General features: G+C 43.7%; 1 protein-coding gene across 4 annotated transcripts in view; it reads left to right on the plus strand.

Annotated features, from left to right (window-relative positions):
- The first annotated feature begins 12,536 nt into the window (after nucleotides 1–12,536).
- Nucleotides 12,537–21,643, plus strand: part of ABCC3 (ATP binding cassette subfamily C member 3) — a 53,723-nt gene continuing 44,616 nt past the window's right edge. Inside the window, exon 1 of one of the 4 annotated variants that reach the window (XM_040081769.2) lies at nucleotides 12,537–12,686. In XM_040081769.2, the coding sequence (XP_039937703.1) occupies nucleotides 12,537–12,686 (150 nt within the window). Of the gene's footprint in view, nucleotides 12,687–13,880; nucleotides 13,905–21,643 lie in introns of those variants that run through there. The other 3 variants (XM_040081772.2, XR_005703519.1, XM_040081773.2) reach the window with 3 other exon arrangements.

The following is a 21,643-nucleotide window of genomic DNA, read 5'->3' on the forward strand; positions in this document are numbered from 1 at the left end:
TTTGCAAAGCACAAAATGTAGCCAATTAGTGCATTACAGAGGAAATGTATCCCACAGTCAGCAGTAAATAAGGATTATTTAATGTAATTTATTTTTCCCCTTGGACTTCAATGATATTCTGGGAAAACGATTGTTTGCATAGTACAGAATTGCAGTGGCAATTTTTAACAAAATATTCCAATCTTGCATCAAACTGATATTCAGAGTGTGAAAGCAAGTGCTCAGACCCAGGAAGGTCCAACATGCTGATGTCTGAGGATGGTGAAGGCAGAGCCATTTAACAGTACAAGATACTAAATTATGAAAGGATGTTGCAGATCATTCACTGGCAACTCACAAAATCATGTCAATGGTTGATTTTCATACGTTCCTAGGAAACAGACAACAAAGGCCTGTGGTCACTTCGGAGATGTTTTTGCAGTGTCTCCAGGATGGACTTTTTATTTTGCTGAGTTTCACACCTCCCTCATCCCTCTGTTTTCAGTGGAGCTCCTCCTCTCTGCATGCTGTGGAAAGGAGAGTGAGGTCAGGTTTAGGACTTGCAGTGGGTGAAATCAGGGCAGTCGTGGCACAGCAATGGGCTTAAGCACATGCCTAAAGTTAAGCTCTTGCCTAGAATGCCTGGAGGTTGATCATATTAAAGTAAATCTAGAAAATTAAAATCATATGCTCATGTTCTACTGAATCAAGGCACTTCTGCAAGTTATTTTACAGATTACATAGAAGAAAATCTGCAGGTACTGAAATGACTGCTGATTTTCAGTAAAACAGCCAGGTATTTTGCTATCACTGCTAGAGTTAATTTACATGACCCTGACTGCAATTTATTTCCAACCTATCAATAGCCTTACAGCAACATGCTGATACAAAATGTATAAACCCAGAATTCATGTCCTTACTTTATAACATCAGTCATCTCATTCCGTGCTAATGCCCTCTGACAAAAGCAGTCTGTAAAACTGGACAGCACAGCCTGAAAACCACTCGAGGTTGGCCCCATTTGACACCTCCCTTTCCTCACATGACTGATGGAAGCCAGACATTAACTCTACTCCACTTCCATAAAATTACATTAAGATGTAGGCTAAATTAGACTGCAGGCTTGATTTGAAGTGTGACAATAGTCACAGGTTTGAAACCAAGTCCACAGATCATGCCTCTGAACCAGCACAGGCAGGAGGAAGATTTGTGATAATTCTATCAGTTGGGAGTTTGTAACTTTTTGAAAACTACCGATTTTTTCAAATCACTACAATTTGCTGATGTACAGCCTTTTATTCATTCAGAGATTAGGCTGTTTCCACCATGTGGATCTGCATTAGCTTGGAGTTTACACACAAGAAGATGCTGTTTGTACCCCACACCCTTTGTGTGGCCCTAAGCTCCTTTATTTTCACTCGAGGATGTTTACTCCATAAACAATCCCTACATGTCCAGGAGGAATGTAAGGGCTTTCAGCAGGAAGTCGGGCAATCAGTGTATTTGAAGTAGGAGGATTAACATTCTGTACTATTTACTGCAGTTAGATTAATTCTTGGCTGGGACATTTTTTCCCTCTTCACCACTGGCCCACAGGGAGCCCGCTCTCTTTGATATGCCAGCCCAAATCCAGAGTTAAGCCTGTCTAAAGCAATTATTTCAAACAAACCTTTCATCTGTTCTTTCCCCAGATCATATTTAAGGAAATAATAAAATTACAGTGCATTAAGCCTGAGAAATAGTATTAATCCCTTTTTGGTTTTACACCCATAATGAGCCCTAACTTTTCCTTTTACATGTGCTAAATAGTTTGGGAAACAAGCTAGGCCACTAAAAATGCCATCCCTAGTTCCTTAATGATTAGGATTGTGTTCACATAGCTGGAATGATACTACTCTTCAGATCCTTCCTTACAAAAACCCACTGAACATTTTAGCTTGAAATCAGGGCACAAAACAGTGATGTGATGTTAATCCAAATGCTCAACTCCAAATGTAACAGAAAGTCTAAATGTTCTTCTATTTTAAATACTTGGGGTTTTCCCTACTGACGAGGTTTGTGGAAGTAACAAAAAGTTTACATCATACATGAATATTCAGTAAAGAGTAGCCAATAACATATACTCTATGATGATGCTTTCAGGAAAGGAAATCCATGTAAAATAGATTGTTTTCTAAACCAGATGAGTTTTTTCTAGATGCCCTTTTGAAAGACAAATACAAATGTACTGCAGCACGTGCAATAATACTCAAATAATTTTAAATGCCTTCAGGGGGGTTTTATAGAATTTGACTTTTTTAAACAAAATGTACAAAAATCCACAGGAATTCTGTAGAATGGTTATGTTGATAGACTTTTTTATATTTTTGTAGAAATCTATAGAGAAATTGTTAAAAGTCTGCATATCATCCTGGCAACAGAAGCAGTTCTTATCTACGAGTTTCTTTTCATAAACATGGAGCCAGGCCCGCTCTATTACAATTCATAGAGGCTAGTTTCACAGCCTGCATCCAGGTCACGTTCAGGAGTCAGCAGCTACACTCAAGTTCCACAATATTGCAGTGCTATTACTGTCCAAGAACTGTACCCATATAAAACACCTCCCCCAAAGCTCAGCCCCTGCCCATGGTGAAGTAGTTGCATGGCTCTCCAGCTCATTCAAGCACACCAGCACTTTACTACTGTGGATTTACTGTACGCAGGTGGGAGGAGGATATTTTCTTATTGCCAGTCCGACACAATGGGGGAAAAAGTGATTGCAGACATGTCTGGAAAAACATAAATTCCCTTCTTGCAGCCCCTTGCACATAGAAGTGATTTTTCATAACTTGGTTAGAGGTTCGTACTGTAGATATTTTGGAAGAGGGCAAAGAAAACACTGTTTTTGACTTCTGTGGATTGCACTCAGCACCAGGTGTGTTCAAGGAGAAAATTTTTAAAAAGGGGGGAAAAAAAAAAACCTACAAAAAAAACCCACCCAAAATCATTACCATTGTAAATTAGACTATGCCCCAGTCTCCCCTTTTCTGCCCCTTTGGCTATAATAACCCATGTACACTATTACACAAGGTGACTAGAGTAGGCACAGTACCATTGCAATGTCCGTAACAACCTAGTATATATGATAGAACTTTGTATTTAATAGTTAATATATTGTTATACTGTATCAGGTATATAGGCCAAGACGAGGTCTTTTGGTCAGGGCAACAAAAGGTGGTACACAAGGGGAAAATTTGATTTAAAAGTTCCCTTTTTTTTAAAAAAAAAAAAAAAAAAAAAAGAAGAAGACAAAAACTAAGTGTAAATCCTTACAACTGACAAAAACAAATGTGTCCTATTAAAAGCTTTTGAAAAGAAAAACAGTGCATTTCCCTTTTTGTTGTTGTTGTTGTTGCTGATGATAATCTGTATCACTCCAGGCAGTCAAGTCTTTGGTCATGTTTTAATTGTGAACAGTTGGAGAAGGTAACAGCAGTGGCAGCCAGGAGGCTGGAAGGAAGACTGGGAAATGACAGCCCTTTGTGGAGCAATTTGATGTGGCCACAAGCAAATCTGACTCTGGACACTGCCCAGGGTGTGCAGAGTGACCAGCAAGACCATTGGCTGTGCCCTTGTGGATCCCTCTGCCCTGGAGGAACAGCTCTGCGTGAGGCTTGAGGATGTCAGGACTGCAGTGGAGAGCCAACAGGGAGAAAGGACTGATGAGAAGGGGCAGATGTGATCTGTCTGTGAAGAGGAAGATGCTGGACTTTTCCATTCATTCACATCTTTGGGATTTCCAGCCTGAAATCCAGCAGTGTCTCCTGCTGTCATTTAACTCCTTGCAAAGCAAGAGTTGGTGGGCATGGTACTGCCTGGGGGCTGAAGGGCAGCAGGGGCTCAGAGCTCAGGTACTGCTTAGGTACCAGCAGAAACATTTCATAGAATAGTTTGAGTTGGGAGGGACCTTAAAGCTCATCTAGTCCCACCCCCTGCCATTGGCAGGGACACCTTCCACTGTTCCAGGCTACTCCAAGCCTTGTCCAACCTGGCCTTAGTCACTTCCAGGGATGGGGCAGCCACAGCTTCTTTGGGCAACCTGTGCCAGGGGCTGCCCACCCTCACATGGAAGAATTTCTCCCTTCTATCTAACCTAAACCAGCCTTCCGTTTGAAGCCATTCCCCATTTTGTCCTGTCACTACAGGACCTTGTTAAAAGGCTCTTCAGGGGTTTTTAGTGAATGACCTGTGTAGCTCCTAACATGGAATCTCCTCTCCCCTGGAGAGCAGCCACTGGAGGGAGGAACCAGACACTGGGCACTCCGCAGCCCTGCTCCTCGCTGCCTGGAATGAGCTGATTGCTCTGCAGCAGGAGGGAACCTGAATTGACACCCAGAGCAGTTTTGTTGTCTAGAGGATGTTTTGATAAAGTAATCTCTCAGTAGAAAACAGCAGGAAGGATACTAGTCCTTAAACAGAGGGCAAATGTGGATCTGTTCAAAATCCCAAGCAAATCCACTCCGGATGAGATCTGTGATGTGTCTGTGTTGTCCGAGCTGTGGGGCCAACCCCACCGGGCTGGAACCACTGAAATGCCTTCCCAGCCCTCTGAGCCTGGAGGATCCACAGGGCATTAAGGTAAGCTGGACTGAGCCAAGGACACAGAGATTCTCACAGGCTCAAGCACTTCACACCCCTCTGTTCTCAGGTGAGTTCCTTATGGGCAACCACAAATCATTTCCTTTCCAACACTGGGGTTCAGAAGAGCTTGTGAGAGGGTGGGCTTGTTTCTCTTCTCTGTTTTGTGACTGTTCCTGTCTGAAGCTCTCCTGCTGAGTTTTGCTGTGGTTTTTCTAAGGCTTCAACCCACAAGGCTGCTTATGGGTGTGCTCTCAATTTCCTGAGCTTGGGCATGGCACTTTGTTATTCCATTTTTTGAGTAATTGGGATGCCACACGGAACCATGCTTTCTATGCAATGGTAACCATGCCTAGGGAAGCATCTCTTTGAACTTAATTTATTTCTTGGTTCAGACAAGTGACCACGTCCTGCTTTAGCAGAGCAGCGTCCCACTGTGCGCACACCATATTCCTCAGCCGGGAGCTCTGCTAAGTTCTTCGAGATGAGAAATAGGAAAGGGTTCTGTATTCCAGATGTTCCAGAGATACAAACTGAGACACAGAAACACATCTAAAATGAGTCCTGCACTAGAATCCCCACAAAGTAAGGTAGAAAAAAAAAACCCAAAAACAATTTAAAGAGATGGCTCCCTTTATCTTTATCACCACCAGCACGGTGTAAGGGGCCTGCTGTGACCAGCTGACAGAAGTGAGGATCCTGCAGATCAAAGGGTTAAGGTCAGAAAAGTTTTGGGGGAACCAAGCCCCACTGCCTGGAGGTGGGCTAGGGTCCGATGCCGGTGGTGTTCCACAGGCACGGCGGCGGCGCTCGAAGTGTGGTGTTCTGCTCCCACCTAGTGGGCATGGGGCAAGGGATCAGGCGAGCTGCCCCCCCTTACCGGGGCTGGGACCCCCTGTCACCGGGGAGAAGGCTCAGCAGGACCTTCTGCCGCCCGTTAGGTGCTGTGTTCGTGGCTCGATCCTGAAGAAACCGGAGGATCGGTGTGTCTGTGTTTGGCATCACAGAACCGTTCAGGCTGGAAAAGCCCTCTAACAGCACTGACTCGACCCGGTACTGCCAATGCCACCACTAAACCATGTCCCCAGGTGCCACATCTATGTGTCTTTCAGATATCTCCAGGGACGATGACTCCACCACTTTTCCTGTTCCAGTGCCTTGGCACCCTTTCAGTGACGATGACTTACCTTAGATCCAATCTAAACTTCCCTGGTACAAGTTGAGGCCATTTTCTCTTGTTCTTTTGCTTGTTGCCTTGACCCCCACCTGGCTGCACCCTCCTGTCAGGGAGCTGTAGAGAGTGAAAATGTTCCTCCTGAAGCTCCTTTTCTCCAGGCTGAGCCCCCCCCAGCTCTCTCAGCTGCTCATCAGACTTGTGCTCCAGATACTTCCCCATCCCTGTCCCCTTCTCTGGACACCCTCCAGCCCCACAATGTCTTTCATATAGTGAGAGGCCCAAAACTGACCCCAGAATCTGAGGCGTGGCCTCACCAGCAATCAGTACAGGGATATGGTCACTGCTGTGGTTCTGCTGGCCACACTATTGCTCACACAAGCTACATTTGACCTTCTTGGCCAAATGGTTTCTAATTCTGAGGGGATTTTCAATCACTAAATTTATAAAAATCCTGATTATGGGAGGAGGAGAGGAAGGGTTTCTCCCACTGTGGCAGGAGCCTGTGTGCTTGGTGCTGTGCAAGCTGCTCAAAGCCACCATACACCCCTCATACCCACCGGTGCTGCTGCTCCCCGGCTGTTTGTGCAAAACGCAGGGAGACAACCACCCATCCTGGGGCTCTCTGGCTGTGGTAGCACCCTAGATGTGCGCTTGTCCTTTCACATCCTTTTAAACAGCACAGGGTGCCCTGCGGGGCTGTTTACTCACAGCAGCTCCGGTCCATCCACAGCTTGTGAGCTCCAGTGGGTTGTTTAACCTCTGCTCGACGCAATCTGGTGGGAGGAGAAGGATCAATCCATCCCTGTCCCATCGCACAGGGTCGGGGTTTCGTCGGGCGCAGGCTGAGTGCCTTTCACTAGATGGCAATAACACGAAGTGGAAAGTTCCTCCTTCCGCCGGCAGGCTGCACCTGAGGTCCCCAAAACTTGCTGTTTCTGCTTGCTTTAGTGTGGTCGTCAACGAAAGCCGCACTGGCATTTTCACAAGTGAGGGTGATTGGACCTTAAGTTGGTTTTTACATGTTGTATTCAGTGTTTTAGTTACATTTAAACCACACTATTATAATCCTGCAACATCCTCTAGCATTTTCTGTTATTGCTTGAGTCCCTGGATGCCATAATTGGCAAGTTTTCAGAGGTCCTGAAGATTATCTTTCCATATCTATGAAATACTTTAAATAATACAGCCAAAGACCCCAACAGCTCCAGCTGGGAACTGGAAAGGATGGTCAAACCACTTAATTGCTTACTGTGATAACAGTTATTTTGTGGAAACAGAAAGCAGAATCCACCTATTTTGGGGAAAATCAGGAAGAAGTGAGCACAGGTGTCATTCTACAAAGAATATACACTGAAGTGGACAGCATGTGCCATGCTGACATCTGAAAAAGGCAGTACAGAACTGCTCTGCCACGTGCCACCGGCTCAGTGTAGCCAAAGGCTGGTGACAACTCCATCTTTGCTCAAACAAAGCAGGACCACGTGTTTCTATTTATGCAACCACCGTGTGCCCATTTTGTGGTGAAATCCTGAACAGCTTCAACCCACTAAAAGTAGGAGGAGTTTGTGAGGTGGCCGAGTTGGCAGGGGAGAGGATAAGCCATGACAATTGTGTAGGATAGTTTGGGCCTTAACTTCAGAAGGCCCAAGTGCCATATGCTGTTTGCCTGTGTCTGTTTGTCCATAACTTTGAGCTCCACCTGCAGCCAAGCCACTGACAAGCCAGGGTGTGTTACACATGCCATGGCTTCTGCCAACCTCTGAAAGCAGGTCTGTGGGATTATCTAGCACGTGAGAGAGACACCCAATGCATTTAAAGTTCAGCTGTGTTACGGAGAAAAAAAAAAAAAAAAAAAAAAAAAAAAAAAACAAGGGCCAGGAGACTTGCTCCTTTTTTATGCCTTTATTAGAAAGCCTGGCTCTGGGTGAAAACTTGAGGAGCTGCGCATGCTCCGTGCTATTCCCTTGGCAACGCGGAGGAGGAGGTACAAGGAGCTTTACTTCACAGCGAGGCCGGGGCTCCCTCTCCCCCACAGGCTCTCCCTTGCCGGGGAGTCATTTTCGGTTCGTTAACCAGGCGCTGTCCGGCGATGGGGAACTCCCCCAGGTCATGGCGACCAAATAAAGCTGCCTCGCCGGACAGTTTTACTTTTGCGCCAGTTCAGAGGTACTATTTCAGTCCTGGATTCCACTTTGGTTATCTGCTTTAAGAGTCCTTTGTTCTTGAGTAGTTCCCAGAAGTCCACTGTCCTTTTTATTTGCATATTCAGACACTATCCGACGAATGGGAGCAGAGCTATGCAGGTAACAGAGTAAACTCTTAATTAACAAACAGAAGTAAGATGGTTAATCCATATTAAAACACGGATAGAGCAAATTTTTTTTTTTTTAAACAGAACAAGCATTAACAACCTTAATGGAATTTTAACAATTAAGTAACTAAAACATAGATCATTTGAATAGAACTCGTTTATAACAGCTGCTCGCAGCTGGACCAGCTCCAGGATCACTTTGGGATGATCTTGGCAGTTCTCAGCATATCTAAATTCTTCTCCTGCTCTCAGTATGAAGTGCAGGAGCATTCATGGAACGGGGCAGGTTGATATTACACACAGCGTCCTGGAGGAGCCATACAAGCACCATTTTCTCCTTTCACAGAGACCTGATGAATTGTGTGGACCCCACCTCACCCTGCAGCATGAATGGCCTTACAGTGCAGCGCTAAGTCAAATGGAGTGATCCCTGTGCTGGTTTCCCAGTGAAAGGAATGGCAAGATTTGTCTTTACAAACAAGCCCTGGGTCTGCTGGTAGATAAAACAAGCACTGAGAGATAAAAGAAACAATGAGAACAAAGAGAAACCATAGGTTTGTTTGTAAATGAAATTGAATATTGAAAGATTAAAGCAACAATGGGGGGAAATCCATAAATCCCATAAAAATTAAAAATTAGGGGGGTTATACATTAAAAGGGGAATCTTAGGTATCAGGCATTTTGGGAAGTCTGTACCTCTCAAGTACCTAAGCCAATGGGGAGAAAGAGAGGGAAATGTGGCTGGGAAATTAGGATAAAAAGGAGGCTGCGTCCTCTGAAAAACTGAGAGACCCCAGGGGAAATGCCCCATGGCCTCTCCCTTTATTCGAATAAAGTAAAAGTACTCCTCTGTCTCCTTTTTGGACATAAACCTCTGGTGTTTGTAGATTCATTTTCCTAACACCAGGGAACTGCCACCTCTGTACTTATGTCAGGGAATCTTGCCTTCCACTCCTACAAAGCCATGTAGCTGATATGTGCCCAAAATCAGTGCAGTGAGTAAAAACTGTGGCTACTCCCTCATCTGTTTTATCATGGGACCTCTAAACTGCTCATTGCATGTGCCAGAAATTAGGAAATTAAATCCATTCATGCAAGAAGGGAGATGCACATATTTGCAACAGCCTTGAGAAGAAGAAAGCCCAAGTCTGCTGCTACTCAGTCAGTGTTAACTTTAAGCAGAATTTGTTACAAGTTCCCATCTTATGTGTGTTAAAACTAGGTGTCTCCTCCCTTTTTATTAAGTAAATAGGGCCTTGCTGTAAATGCACCCTCTTTGGCAGGCTCTTTTTCTTACCATCTGTAAAATATGACATCTCTGTGGGTCTTGGAAAGGAAGCTGAGCCTCTGCTGTTCCAAGCAGAGAAAGAAGGTGATGTTTATAGTCAACTAACCCTAAAACTTCAACTTTCAGAGTTGTACATGCTCAAGACATGTCCAACCCTCAGTTCTGAATGTGCTCCTTTATACATGTCTCTTCAGGAATTGTCCACACTTCATCCTGCTGTTAAATGCTTTGAGAATTAGCCTGAAATGTGACATGGAAAGTGGCCTGCCTCATGCCGGCACTGTGCTTACACAAACAGCTTCTCCCTCATGTTACCTCCTGTCCTGCCCCAGTCGATCACTCCAGTTGATATCTAGGCTCTCTTAAATGGCCTGAGTGTGCCTGGAGGCAGTTCCTGATTGCTCTGGCTTGACCCGCTCAAGGTGTTAGCAGGTGAAAAGTCCCTTACTGTGCAGCTGACATGAACAAAAGAGATTTGAATGCATTATTGCTGAATGGATCCTAATCAGTTCTTGCCACTCCCCAGAACAAAGAATAAATGTCCGGTGAGGGGAGGTGAGTTCATGACTCCCTGACATTTGCACCAAAGGTGCCATTTCATTTTCCTGCAGAGCCAGCCTGTATTGAGGGAACATCACAGGAGTAATAACATGTTCTAGGTACCTCCATCTCCATTCCCATCACTAAAAGGAGGCAGGACCAAAGCGAGCTGCCCATGATAGTGCTTCAGGCTCTGCTTTGCACCAGTGTCAGCAGAATCCTTTACCATGGCCCTTCCCAGGAGCTTTTAAGCTTCCCTCTCTATCTTGTCTGTCTGAGAAGTTAATACTTCCTTAATTCCTGCCTTTGGTTTTTCCCTCTCTGCTGGTCTGCTTTGCCAGACAGCACATGGAAGTCAGTGCAAAGCCAGTGCAAGTCACAGTGTTTACTGTGAGGTCCAGGCTGCCCAGTGGCTCCCCTCGAGCTCAGGAGAGATGCAGGGGGAGCCGGCGCCTCAGCTGGCACCCACTGATTACTACCATCCCTCTTTAACGGCATTAACTGCTACTGACAGCAGAAGCATTAATTAGGAACATGAAACAAGTGGCAGAATTATTTAGAACTCCTTATTTAGAGTCTTGTGAGTCCAAGGGAAATACTATAATTCAGGACCTTCCTCTGTGGATATGGTAGAAAAAACATGAGGTTCAACAGAACCACCAAAGTCAATAATTTAATCAGGAATTAATTCACATGTCAATTGGACTGTGCAGCACACTGATAGAGTAAACCTCTCCCTTCCTGTACACACAGCCTACAGTAGCTGTGAGGTGCCTCTGTACCTGTGAAATCTCATATTGTCAGAGCTGATCTTAATTTTGAGCACATTATCAAACTGCACCCAATCCTGCCCCTTGGTGCAAGAAACTCAGTGGAGCATGTCCATGTTTCAGGAGACATGAAATTCTCAGCACTTGTCTTGGAAGAGCTGCTCTCACAGGTTGTTTCAGAAGAGGAGATTTAAAAAGCCATAAAAGGAGTAACTCTCAGATATTTCTGAGTTTTCTTAAAATTTTATTGCAGTGCAATTCCACTAAAAAAAAGTTTCGCAGTAAGACTTGCAAGGCCAACCCACTGTGTCCTCAGATGATTTCATTCACCCAGTTGGCTAGGGCTTCTCTAGTGTTTCCTCCAGAGGGTTGCAATGTGATTGTGTTGATTAGCCTGGCTCAGTCTGACATTTCAGATTTTGTAGGCAATCACATGAGAACCTTATCTTGGGAAAGAGCTTATCTTTCCACACTAATGAGAACAGCACACCTTCAGCCAGATTATGGTAAATGTCTAAAGCAAATTCTTAGCAGTGCTCATAGTTTTCTCTGATAGTACTTTGGGTGGGAAACAGTCCCAGTATCTCCATAAAAGATTACCAGAATATTTTTTTCTTTAGGGATGACATATTTTTGGGACACAGCAGCACTGCCCCTCTCTGAGGCATTGGAACAGGTTGTCCAGAGAAGCTGTGGATGCCCCATACCTGGAAGTGTTCAAGACCAGGGGCCCTGAGCAGCCTGATCAAATGGGTCCCCCATGACAGGGGGTTGGAACTAGATGAGCTTTAAGCTCCCTTCCAACTCAAACCATCCTGTGATTCTCTGATTATCTGAGTTATGATTCTATTCTACTCCTCTTTGTTCTGATGAACATTTTTGACCACATCCTTCTACCTGAGAATTGTGCAGGTTACAGAAAGAAAAGAAACTTAGACTCTAAAAATATTCAAGTAGATTTGTGGCCACAGGGTTACTTTGTGTGAGATGATGTTAATCGAACCAGATGCTGCAGCAAGTGGGTGAACAAACAGCAGGTGTTGGAAGGTCAATAATGCTGTAGAAGTCCTAATAAAGAGGAAAGCAAACAGTGCTTCTGCATCACGGGGAGGTGAAATCCAGATTGTGTCCAAGGTGCTACACTACAAAACCTATTAGTTACATATAATCACAAAAATATATTGACTAAAGGCTTTTGAAAATGGATCCTTGCCATGGGCTTAATCACGTGTCTACAGCAGAAGCAATCAGCATCAAGAAAGAGAATGTAGATGGATGGAGAAGCAATGTGATGCTCACTTAAGTCCTTCTGGGGAAATCACACTCCACAGCACTCTGAAGAGGGAGACAAGAAGCCTCTCCATGATGTTAACATTTGTCTGACGGATGGACACAGTCAGCCCAAAGCCAGCAAGTGGCCCAGCTTTGCGCACTCCTCAGCACACACTTGAATCATAGAATGATGTGGGTTGCAAAGGACCTTAAAATCATGTCGTTCCAACCCTCTGCCATGGGCAGAGGTGCCACTCACTAGACCAAGTTGCTCAGGGCCCTGTCCAACCTGGCCTTGAGCACTTCAAGGGATGGGAGTTTACACAGCTTGTTCTTGACACGTGGGTACCACTAAAGCCCCCCCTCCATGATCAGGAGTGTGGCTATCCCAGCAGGTCACACTGAGCTGGAGACGCTGGGATGTCACCCATGGTGTGAGGTACCCGGGCTCAGGAGCCGAGGAACAACAATCGCTCATCGGCTCCGCCACGGCGCAAAACACACCTTGGCCCGTCTGCCGGGCCCCTACCGGCCCAAGCAGGGACGGTGCGGGCTCCTCCCGCCGCCTACGGGGAGGGTGGGATGGGGCGCGCCGGCTCCCCCGCCCCCGGCCCCGGCCCGCCCAGCAGGGAAGGAACCGGCTCCTACCCCCGCCCGGTGCCTGGCATACGCCGGCAGCAGTTCTGCGCCCCTGCCGCGGCTATGGAGGTTTTCTGTGGATCCCGCTTCTGGGTAAGCTTCTCCCTCCTCCCATTCCTGCCTCGCGGAGAGGCCAGGGTAGCGCTGCGCTCGCTCCGCCCGGGGCTTCCCGTGTGTTCCCCGGGCCGGGCCAGAGCGGGCGCGGGCAGCCCGGTCCTGCGGCTGCTGAGGGGCTGGGCGGGGCCGTCCCGGAGCCGGCGGTACGGTGCCCCCGCTCGGGAAGGAGCAGCGGAAGGTCCGCTCTGTTCGTCCTTCAGCATCTCCACACCAGAGCCAAGACCACCCCCCTCCCAGGACCATGCCACAGAGGATGCAGCTTTCCCAGCATAGTCCGCCTCTGGACCTCACGCTGATCAACCTGGGGCTCTTCCTTTCTGTTTTAGCGCGTGTTCGGTTCTTCTGAGTAATTTCTATGACTGGCAAAGTGCTCCCCTTTCAGTGCTTTGTTACTTGTAGAAGAGGGATGTGTTCGTGGCAGCCGAGGGTGGTCACCAGCCCTGGAGGATTACGGTGATTTCTGTCAGTCCTCGGAGCCCTCAGCCCTTTGGAAAGGCTGATTGCAGCGGGCATTGAGTTTGTAAGCACAAAAGTTTGGAAATTGCTGCCATGGTCTCCTCTTATGGTGAGAGTGTGTAAATGCTGTTACTGGGTTTCCCCAAGGTACAGCGTGGTGTTTGCCTTTCTTGCTGTGTAGGCAGACACTCAGACCATGAGAAGCCATGAGCACGTATGCAGAATCTGGAACTGCCCCTCAGTGAATCAGTTTTTGTGCGTCCCTTTTTTTAAACTGCTTTAGCTCAAGGAAGACTTTCTTTTTCAAATGAGGAGCAGGAATGAAAAGGAATGTCTGAAGTTGCATCACTGCTGGAAAGCTACTAGGACAGGACAAGCAGTTGGCTCCAAGCACTTTATGCTGAGTTCCATCCTTAGATAACTAATTACCTTTCAATATATGTCCCAATATTACTATTTAAAAGAGGAGTTTGGCTCCTAAGCCCCTTGATTACATTTCTTTGTTTGTATTACATTTCCAAGTGCTCTGCATTCTCTGCTACAACAGCTGCCAAAGACGCTTGCTCAAACAGGTATTTTCGTGTATTATTTCTACTATCAACACTTCTAGAACAGGAACAAGTGCAAACAGATCATCCCTGCTCTCTGATCTCTTGGCTGCCTCCAGAATAAGGTCTTAGCTTCTCAAGGAAGGCTGGTAGTGCAACAACTCCTGTAGCAGTTTATTGATATGTTAATGTAAGTATCCAGACAGATTTCCTGGTTTGAAGTATGAAGTAAGTCTATCATTCTGTACTTTATGCTGTAATGTTACACTCCAGCATCAGCATGGTGCTCTCTGGGTTATCTGTGCTCTCTGTGGACCCATTTCCTTTCTTGATCCACAGTTCCTTGGGGTCAGAACAACTTTCCATCTGCTTAATTGTTTTTAAAAGTGGAACTCAGCAACTCTGAAGAATGTAACACTGACTTCATGACCAGCGTTGAACTCAGTGATTGCCCTATTTTTGGCAGTATTTTCTGTTAGCAGGATTATACACAGTGTACTGATTTTTATAGGATATTTTAAGTGATGACTGGGTAGGTGACAGATACCTTGAAATTACTTGCGGTGCAAATCTGTTGTTCCATAAGAAAATGTAGGTAGAGGCTTCTATCTGAAATCTACCCACAAAAGTTGGCAGTTTGTCTTGCTGCATTTGAAGAAGGGAGTACAAGGTGAAAGGCGGTTCCCAGCCTCTGCACCAAACTAATGAATAGTGTCCAGCTTTGCGGTTTAAAACAAGAACTTGATCAAATGTGAACCAGTGTTAATGTTCAATTTTTCATTAGCTGATGAATTTAGACTCCCCATTTTTTTATCAAAGAAAATCCAGATATTTTTGGAAGCTGAATGTTGTATTGGTATCAGTTTTAAAACTGTTCAGAGTGAAAGGAAACATGCTGTTCCAATTTAAACAGCTCTTTGTTTTGGAGTTTAAATCAACTACAATACTTTTTTTGTTAAAAGAGGATCAGAACAAAATCAAAATAGTTCAAAATTAGTGCATGAAAATGTTTATCTTGAAATATATCAGCTTAAACAGATGATTGATTTATGTTGGTTTTTTTTGGCTTATTGGAAGTTGTAAGGTTTCAACTCCTCACCCTGATTCAGGGTGGGGAATTTTGCTGGAAATTTTGCTGGAAATTTTGCTGGTTGCATATTTGTGGGGGTTTTTTTGCAGAGGCAAAATAATTTCCTGTTCAACACGTTTCAGAGAAATGAAAGGGAACACTGGAGATCACATTAGAAATCTATAAAAGCTTTTGGGTTCCAGCTATTTTACCTGTTGAACATGGAATCAGCAAATTGCTAATACAAATGTAGGTTATTTATATATAAAAAGAGAACAACTCGAATATTATGTTTTCATAATGCTTTGTGAACAATCTCTTCATCTGAACGCTCGGCATCATACTGTCTACTTCAGCTGTTAATATCTACCAACAGTGTTCCCATGATAATGTCTGTGGGGAGGAGATGAATGTGGTAGCATACACCCACACAAGGCAGACCTTAGGTGTGTTCTTCACCAGTGCCCATAATTACCTTCTATTTATTGTGTGACATATTTGCTGTGTGATAGTAAGAGTGCTAAATAGATGTGCCAGTTAATGTGACCCACAATCTCCATTTTGAGAAGCAGATACCAGCGAATTACCACTTTTATGTTGCTTGTGTCCTCCACTTAGTAAAACATGAGCGGCTTCTTTGAGTGGAGAGCAAAGTGATCTCCTGGGGAGTGTTTGCTACACAAGTGTTTTGGCCTAGTGATTAAAGAGCACAAACTTGGAAAAAAACCGAATTCTGTTCCAGTGGAGAGTAACCTTGCCTTTCTGCAGCTCAGCCTCTCTGAGTAAGAAATGGCACCGTGGCTACTGTGAGACTAAAACACTGGCTGCTCAGCACTGCTGTTGAGTAATGTTGGGATGAGGGGCAAATAAATGTCTTGGTCTGCAGACAAGCAAAGTGCCTAGGCGTTTACCAGTGGCTTGTATTTTGGGTGGTGTGTTTTTTGTTGTTGTTTTGTTTGTTTGTTTTGTTGTTGTTTTTTTAACAGCATAAATGGGAAATGAGAGAATAAGTGATAGAACATTTCAAAGGTGAGACCACAATTTCTCAGTTCCTTTTGATACTGCTCAGCTGATAGCTCAGTTTCCTTCCTCTCTATGTGTCTTGGTATCCTGACAGATGTCTTGTTTTTCCCCATCCCGTGTGGAGTGCTGGCTCCTTCATCCAGAGGCTCTTGAGTGATCCAGCAGGAAATTGCAGCAACACTCTAGAGTAAGCAGTATCTCAGTCTTAGATTTGTACAAAGCCCTTCTACTTGTCCTGTCATGGGTATTCCTTCACCTTGAGTCATTCAGTCAAATTTTGGTAGACTTGGGCTAAAAGTCATACTGCTCTCTTTCCTGCAGAGCAGGAAAATGCATTTCCAAAATGCCAAAAGTTTCCCTTCTGCATAACTTCCTCTTTTGCTGCATCATGTTTAATTTTTTTTTTTTTTTTTTTTTTTTTTTTTTTTTTTTGTAGTTGAAGATGATTCAGGATAGCTGTAGTAAGGCAGAAATATTTCTTTCAAGAAAGATGACAAATAGCATACACTTGTAGCATGTGTACAAGTCTGTTTAAACCCCTGTCACAACTTAGTTGGTTTGGCCCTAAATTAATATTAAAACATTTAACAATTCCATTATATTTTCTGCTAATCAATTCTAGCAGAGGATGAGTGAAGCAGAAGGTAATAGGAGACCACTGCCAGGAAGGATCCTGCAGTCGGGCGGTATGGTCCAGACTGGCTGTTGTTTATATTTTAGCTTTCCCTTCTGCCTCCCTGTGCTAAACACAGAATGTTCAGTGTTTAAAGATATTTAAACATGAAACAGATCTCTATATAATCTTTGTTAACTGCATCCAACTTCAGCTGAATGCCACTCCTGTAAATCTCTTCACAAACAACTGCATGAGGTACCTGTGTTTTCTCATGTTAGTTGGGAGACCCAACTAGGTGATTTTTAATAGTCCCTTCAGACATCAAATCTGTGAAGTTATGCTCTCTCAAAAGGGTAGCTGGGTTAACAACATCCTGAACTTAAAATCAATTAAGTACTCAAGCTCAGATTCTCCAAGATTTTCAGATTTTTGACATGTGTTGAATGGAAGCTGTTGCTAATTGATTGGGACCAGAGATTCTCAATGTCAGGAGCAATATAAATATAAATATTTAGCATTGGATTTGAAGTATTAGCCAGGACCTGATACTGTTCATCTGGGTGTAAATGGCAAGACTTTACAGTCAAATAGCCTGGTTTTGACACTCTTTGGGAAAGACAAAGTATGGACCTGAGAGCTATGGGCAAAACTTGATGCCACTGAAAGCTGCCGATATCAAGTGAGTCCTTTGGTGACACTGTCAACTAATGAAACACTTCAGCTTTCAACACAACTGTTCCTCCCTGGGCCTTTTTAGCTTATGTGACCCAGCTTGTAGCTGTGATGTCTGGGACTCTGGAATGTTCTAAAGTTTGCCTCCTGAAAAGAAATTATACTGCAATTAAATCCAAGTCATGTGAGAAGCTCCTTAAAATGTAGCTAAAATTTAATCAATGTACTTAGGAATATAAAGCATTCTGAGATGGGCCTCACCTACCTGATAGGCAAATTGCTATGTAATTGGAGAGATAATCCTTTCCTTTCAACATGTGCAAATTTGTAATGTATTAAAATAAGGAGACTATTAGTGTTTAAATTTATTTTTTTTAATTTAAAAGAAATTCTTTTGGAAAACATATTAAATGACGTATTTGGTTTTTCCCAGTAAGTTCATGCTTGATTTGTCTCCTGATCCCCCCCTTGACTGTGATGGGCTATTATCCACTTGTAAAGTCCTTGGCTGAGCTTGTGGTAAGCAGAGTGGCCATGAGCCAGAGATTTTCCCAGGAATGTGCCAGACTTTTGAACAACCAGGAGCCCTGATTCCATGCTGGGCCTATGTGAGCTGGCATCTTGTCCCTGTGCTAATCTCGTGGCAGCATGAGAGGTGAAGTCAATGCAATAAAATTTAGATAATTTACAGCAATGTCACGTGCCAATGTCATAAAGGCCTGAATTAGAACAGAATGAAGAATGAAGGAGATGGAGAAGAGAAACTGTTTCATGGGAGCTATTTCAGAAGTCAAAAGTAATTTAATTTAAAAAAAAAAAAAAATTCTCTCTGAAACTGAGAATGCATTTGACATTTGTGCAATTAAAAGAAAGATTCTCTCCCCCCTAGATGAATGATTTTTATTCTAGAATATCTTCCAACTGCTCTCAGAGTAGCACTGATGGCAATTTTTCTGTGGCAATCCTTTTTATTAGTAGTATACGTCAGCCCAACTGAATGGGCTTGCTTAAAATGGCATTACAGTGGGACTGTGTCATTTGCAGCTGTTTGAGCTGTTCCTGTCTCTTCAATTGAGCTACATTTATGATGATCCTTAAATTAACCCAATTTCTTTAACTGAAAGGAGATGGGATGGCTTAAATCAAGGATATTTCCCACCCCCCAGCCATTATCACGCTGGTCTTCGACAGGGCACCCCACTCCTTTATTGGTGCTTGCACAATGCCATGGGAAAATCCATCAGTGATGCCAGTACCAGGAAGTTTTCTCCCCAACAGTATATAGCTTTGGTCAATTTTAAAAGACAGTTGGGAACTTCCTTGTGTAGAAGCAATACTGTTTCATTTTCTTTTCAATCCTGCTTTTGATTCTTGAGCATTTTTTACCTGAATGGTTGTACAATGCCCTCCCCTCCACAAGTAAAAAATGTCCCTCTGTCCGAGCAAGAGGACTGAGTGTTACTGAAACAGCTGAAGTAGATGGATTTTACTTTTACTTTAGGTGTATGTTGTCTTAGATCCCTATATATAGTGTGGTCTCTTGTACTATCTCCCTGAGGCTACAGGTGCTTTTCTGAAAAAAAAAAAAAAAAAAAAAATGCCAATTACCTGGTCTCGTGTGGCTGTGGGGAATATGAACCTGCCTTTTTTTCATCCTTATTTTTGTACCTGACAGCAGAGAAGCTCCGAACTTCTAATCTTAAAACTCAAAAACTGAAAGGAGAACAAAAAAGGAAATTATTGTCCAATACTGATGTCTAGTCCTCAAGTACATGGCATGGTTAGTGGCATTTGTATCATGAAACTTCAGCTTGAGCAAAAATCTGTGACAAGTTATTCCATGATCATAAACTAACTTCTGTAGGCTCTGGCCTTGTGCCAAGTCTATTTGATCCCTTAAAATAAGCCAGTAAAGATCCTTTTACTGCTAGAAAAGAAAGTTCAGCATCCTGCCCGGTGTCCTTCACTTACGTAAAGAACTGGTACAGTGTGCTTTGTGAAACAAAAAAATACCATTTCTGGTTTTTAACTGTGTGGTTCATGCAGAACTGTAAAACTGTAAAAGCTTATGTCCCTCAGCACCTCGTTTCTGAGTAGTGTTGCTGCACTGAAGAATGTTGCTACCTCTTGCCTTTACCAGGTGAGGGAAAAGTTGTTCTGTAATCATGAGGAAGAATTGAGTTTTGCAGCAGCCACTCGGGATTAATGAAGCATCCAAATCCTTCTGTAAGGTAACACTGTTCCTTTGTAAGTGTAAATGGATGATGGTGCTCTGAAAAGCCCATTTGAAACTGGCACTCTTCTGGAGGCCTGGAACTGTACTTGCTGGAATTTATGCTCTAAAATGACTATTAGAGTTGGTCCCAAAGAATTTACTAACAGAGACCAAGGAGATGAGATGGACAACAGGTAGAAATGGGAGGTGAGATATGCAGAGGCTGAGAGGCTAGTAGATTTTAGTGTTGCAGTTCGGATCCACTCTCACTCCTGGCAGGAGGCAGTGTGGTAGAGCCGAGAAAAATATACCTTTTTATTCCTTTCCTTTCCTTTTGATATTTTTCCTTTTATTTGTTTTATTGCTCCCAGGCTGTGCAAGTGAAAGTCCCTGGCAGGGTATTGACCATACCTAAGGGCAAAAGAAGGTTGGGAAGAGTCTGCTTTGCATTTCAGTTCCCACTAACTGAGAAATCATTCCCATGTTAATGTACCACAGGGAAATATTGTTACTTTCAGTTATTCACTTCCCTGTCTTCCATACCGGATATGTACCTTCCTGGCCAGCTTTCCAGTTTGATTATTAATCTTCCATAACATGCAGACCAGTGATAACTGAGATGGAATCACTGATAGGGTTTCTGTGAGCCTTGGCCAGGATGTGACTGATGTCATCCCGAATGCCTTCACCTTTCAGCAGATAAAGGTTGGGTCTGTGTTTCTTGTGCTTTTCACCATTCTTTTGAAGCTGTAGAAATTTAGAGAGAAGCATGTATTAATGTATCTATTTGAAGGAGAGAACTACTTGACACTGCAGAGATGCTATAAGTCTTCCCTAGGGTTTGGATGCTCTCTGTTGCTGTTTGAGGAACTTTACCTGCAGCATCAGTGATGCCTCAAAATCTTAGCTTTTATATTTTTCAGATCCTGTACTGCATTAGTGTATAACTCTGAACTCTATATAGAGTGTTAGTAAATTCTCTTCACATTTTGGTCAGACAAAACAATCCTTCCAGGCCTGAGAACCAGGGACTCTACAGCCTCAGGCTTGTATAAACTAAAGTGAACTGGGGGGGGGCAAATTGGAGAAATATGACTTCATTACCTGAAGCTGTAATTGGACAGTTAACCTCTGATATGCTAATAGACCAAACTTATTTCTGTCTGAAAAACTCATGACCATTGTTCATTGTGTAGCCTCTGTGAGGCTTTTGCACTGCCCAAGGTGTATCTATTGAAGGCCTTTAATAAATACCCACTTTATTCTCTTAACTCTGTCTAGCCTCTGTTCTAGGCAGCCATTCCAAGGCATCATCAGCAATTATTTTTACTGCTGGGTAAAGCCAGTGTGAGGTAGCTTTATTTTAAGCTTCTGTAGTGGAGTAGGAATTGATTTAGACTTAAACTCAAGACTGAAACTCCAGCTGGTGGCTTTCAGCAGGCTTCTTTAACATCATCTGGGGATTTTGGGAAAGGAACAGACAGGAATTTCCCTGTCTCTGTTTTGCAGCCAATTTTTAGGCTTTCTGCTTGTTCTTTAAATGCTGTAATGGATGATGTGCAGGAAACCCAAGATATGTGGGTTTTATTTCTTTTAAAGTCATTATCTGTTTCAAGGATAGCTTTTTCAATAACAATGTTCCTTTCCAGGGGGGAGAACATAACAGAAAGTACTAAGTGTTAGAGCAGATTTAATGCTGCTCAGAGCTTCCCCTGTTGAATACTTTGCCTTAATTGAAGATCATGTATTTAAAACTAGTCATTTAAATGCAAGTCCTGCTGCCCAGATTGCCCTTAATACAAGAATTGTGTTTATCCAAAGACAGACTGGAGTGATGGGTGTGACTGAAAGCTGTGGCAAGGGCCCCTGTCAATGATACCCTTAAGTGATTGGGAGAAAGCCCCCCTAAATTGTAGGTTTTAGACTCTAACAGACCCCTTTTCTGCTGTGAAGCTGCAACAAGCATGGGTGTTTGCATTGTATTTAAGTACTAGAGGATTAAGTAAATCATGTGCCCAGGGAGTTCCGTAGTGGTCTGGTGTTTTTGGTGGTACTGTATCTCACCAGCAGAGCCTCCAGCATCCAAGGATCCTGCCTCCAAAGAGTGCTGCTGCATTTGGCAGTCAGGAGAAGCCACAGAGCACAGTGAGTCTGGATTAGTAATAGGTCACAGGTTATTGTCCTCAACACTTGCTTGTGGGTAAGTGGGATGACAGCAATGCTGGCTGGGATGGTGTAATGATTTTAATTTAATAAAACGGGGCAGAAACACAAATTAATGTAGGAGTTTTAGTATTTATTCTTTTTGTGGGAGGGAGGGATTAAAAGAAAAGA

Source organism: Hirundo rustica, chromosome 18 (genome assembly GCF_015227805.2).
Source record: "Hirundo rustica isolate bHirRus1 chromosome 18, bHirRus1.pri.v3, whole genome shotgun sequence".
Lineage (NCBI taxonomy): Eukaryota > Metazoa > Chordata > Aves > Passeriformes > Hirundinidae > Hirundo > Hirundo rustica.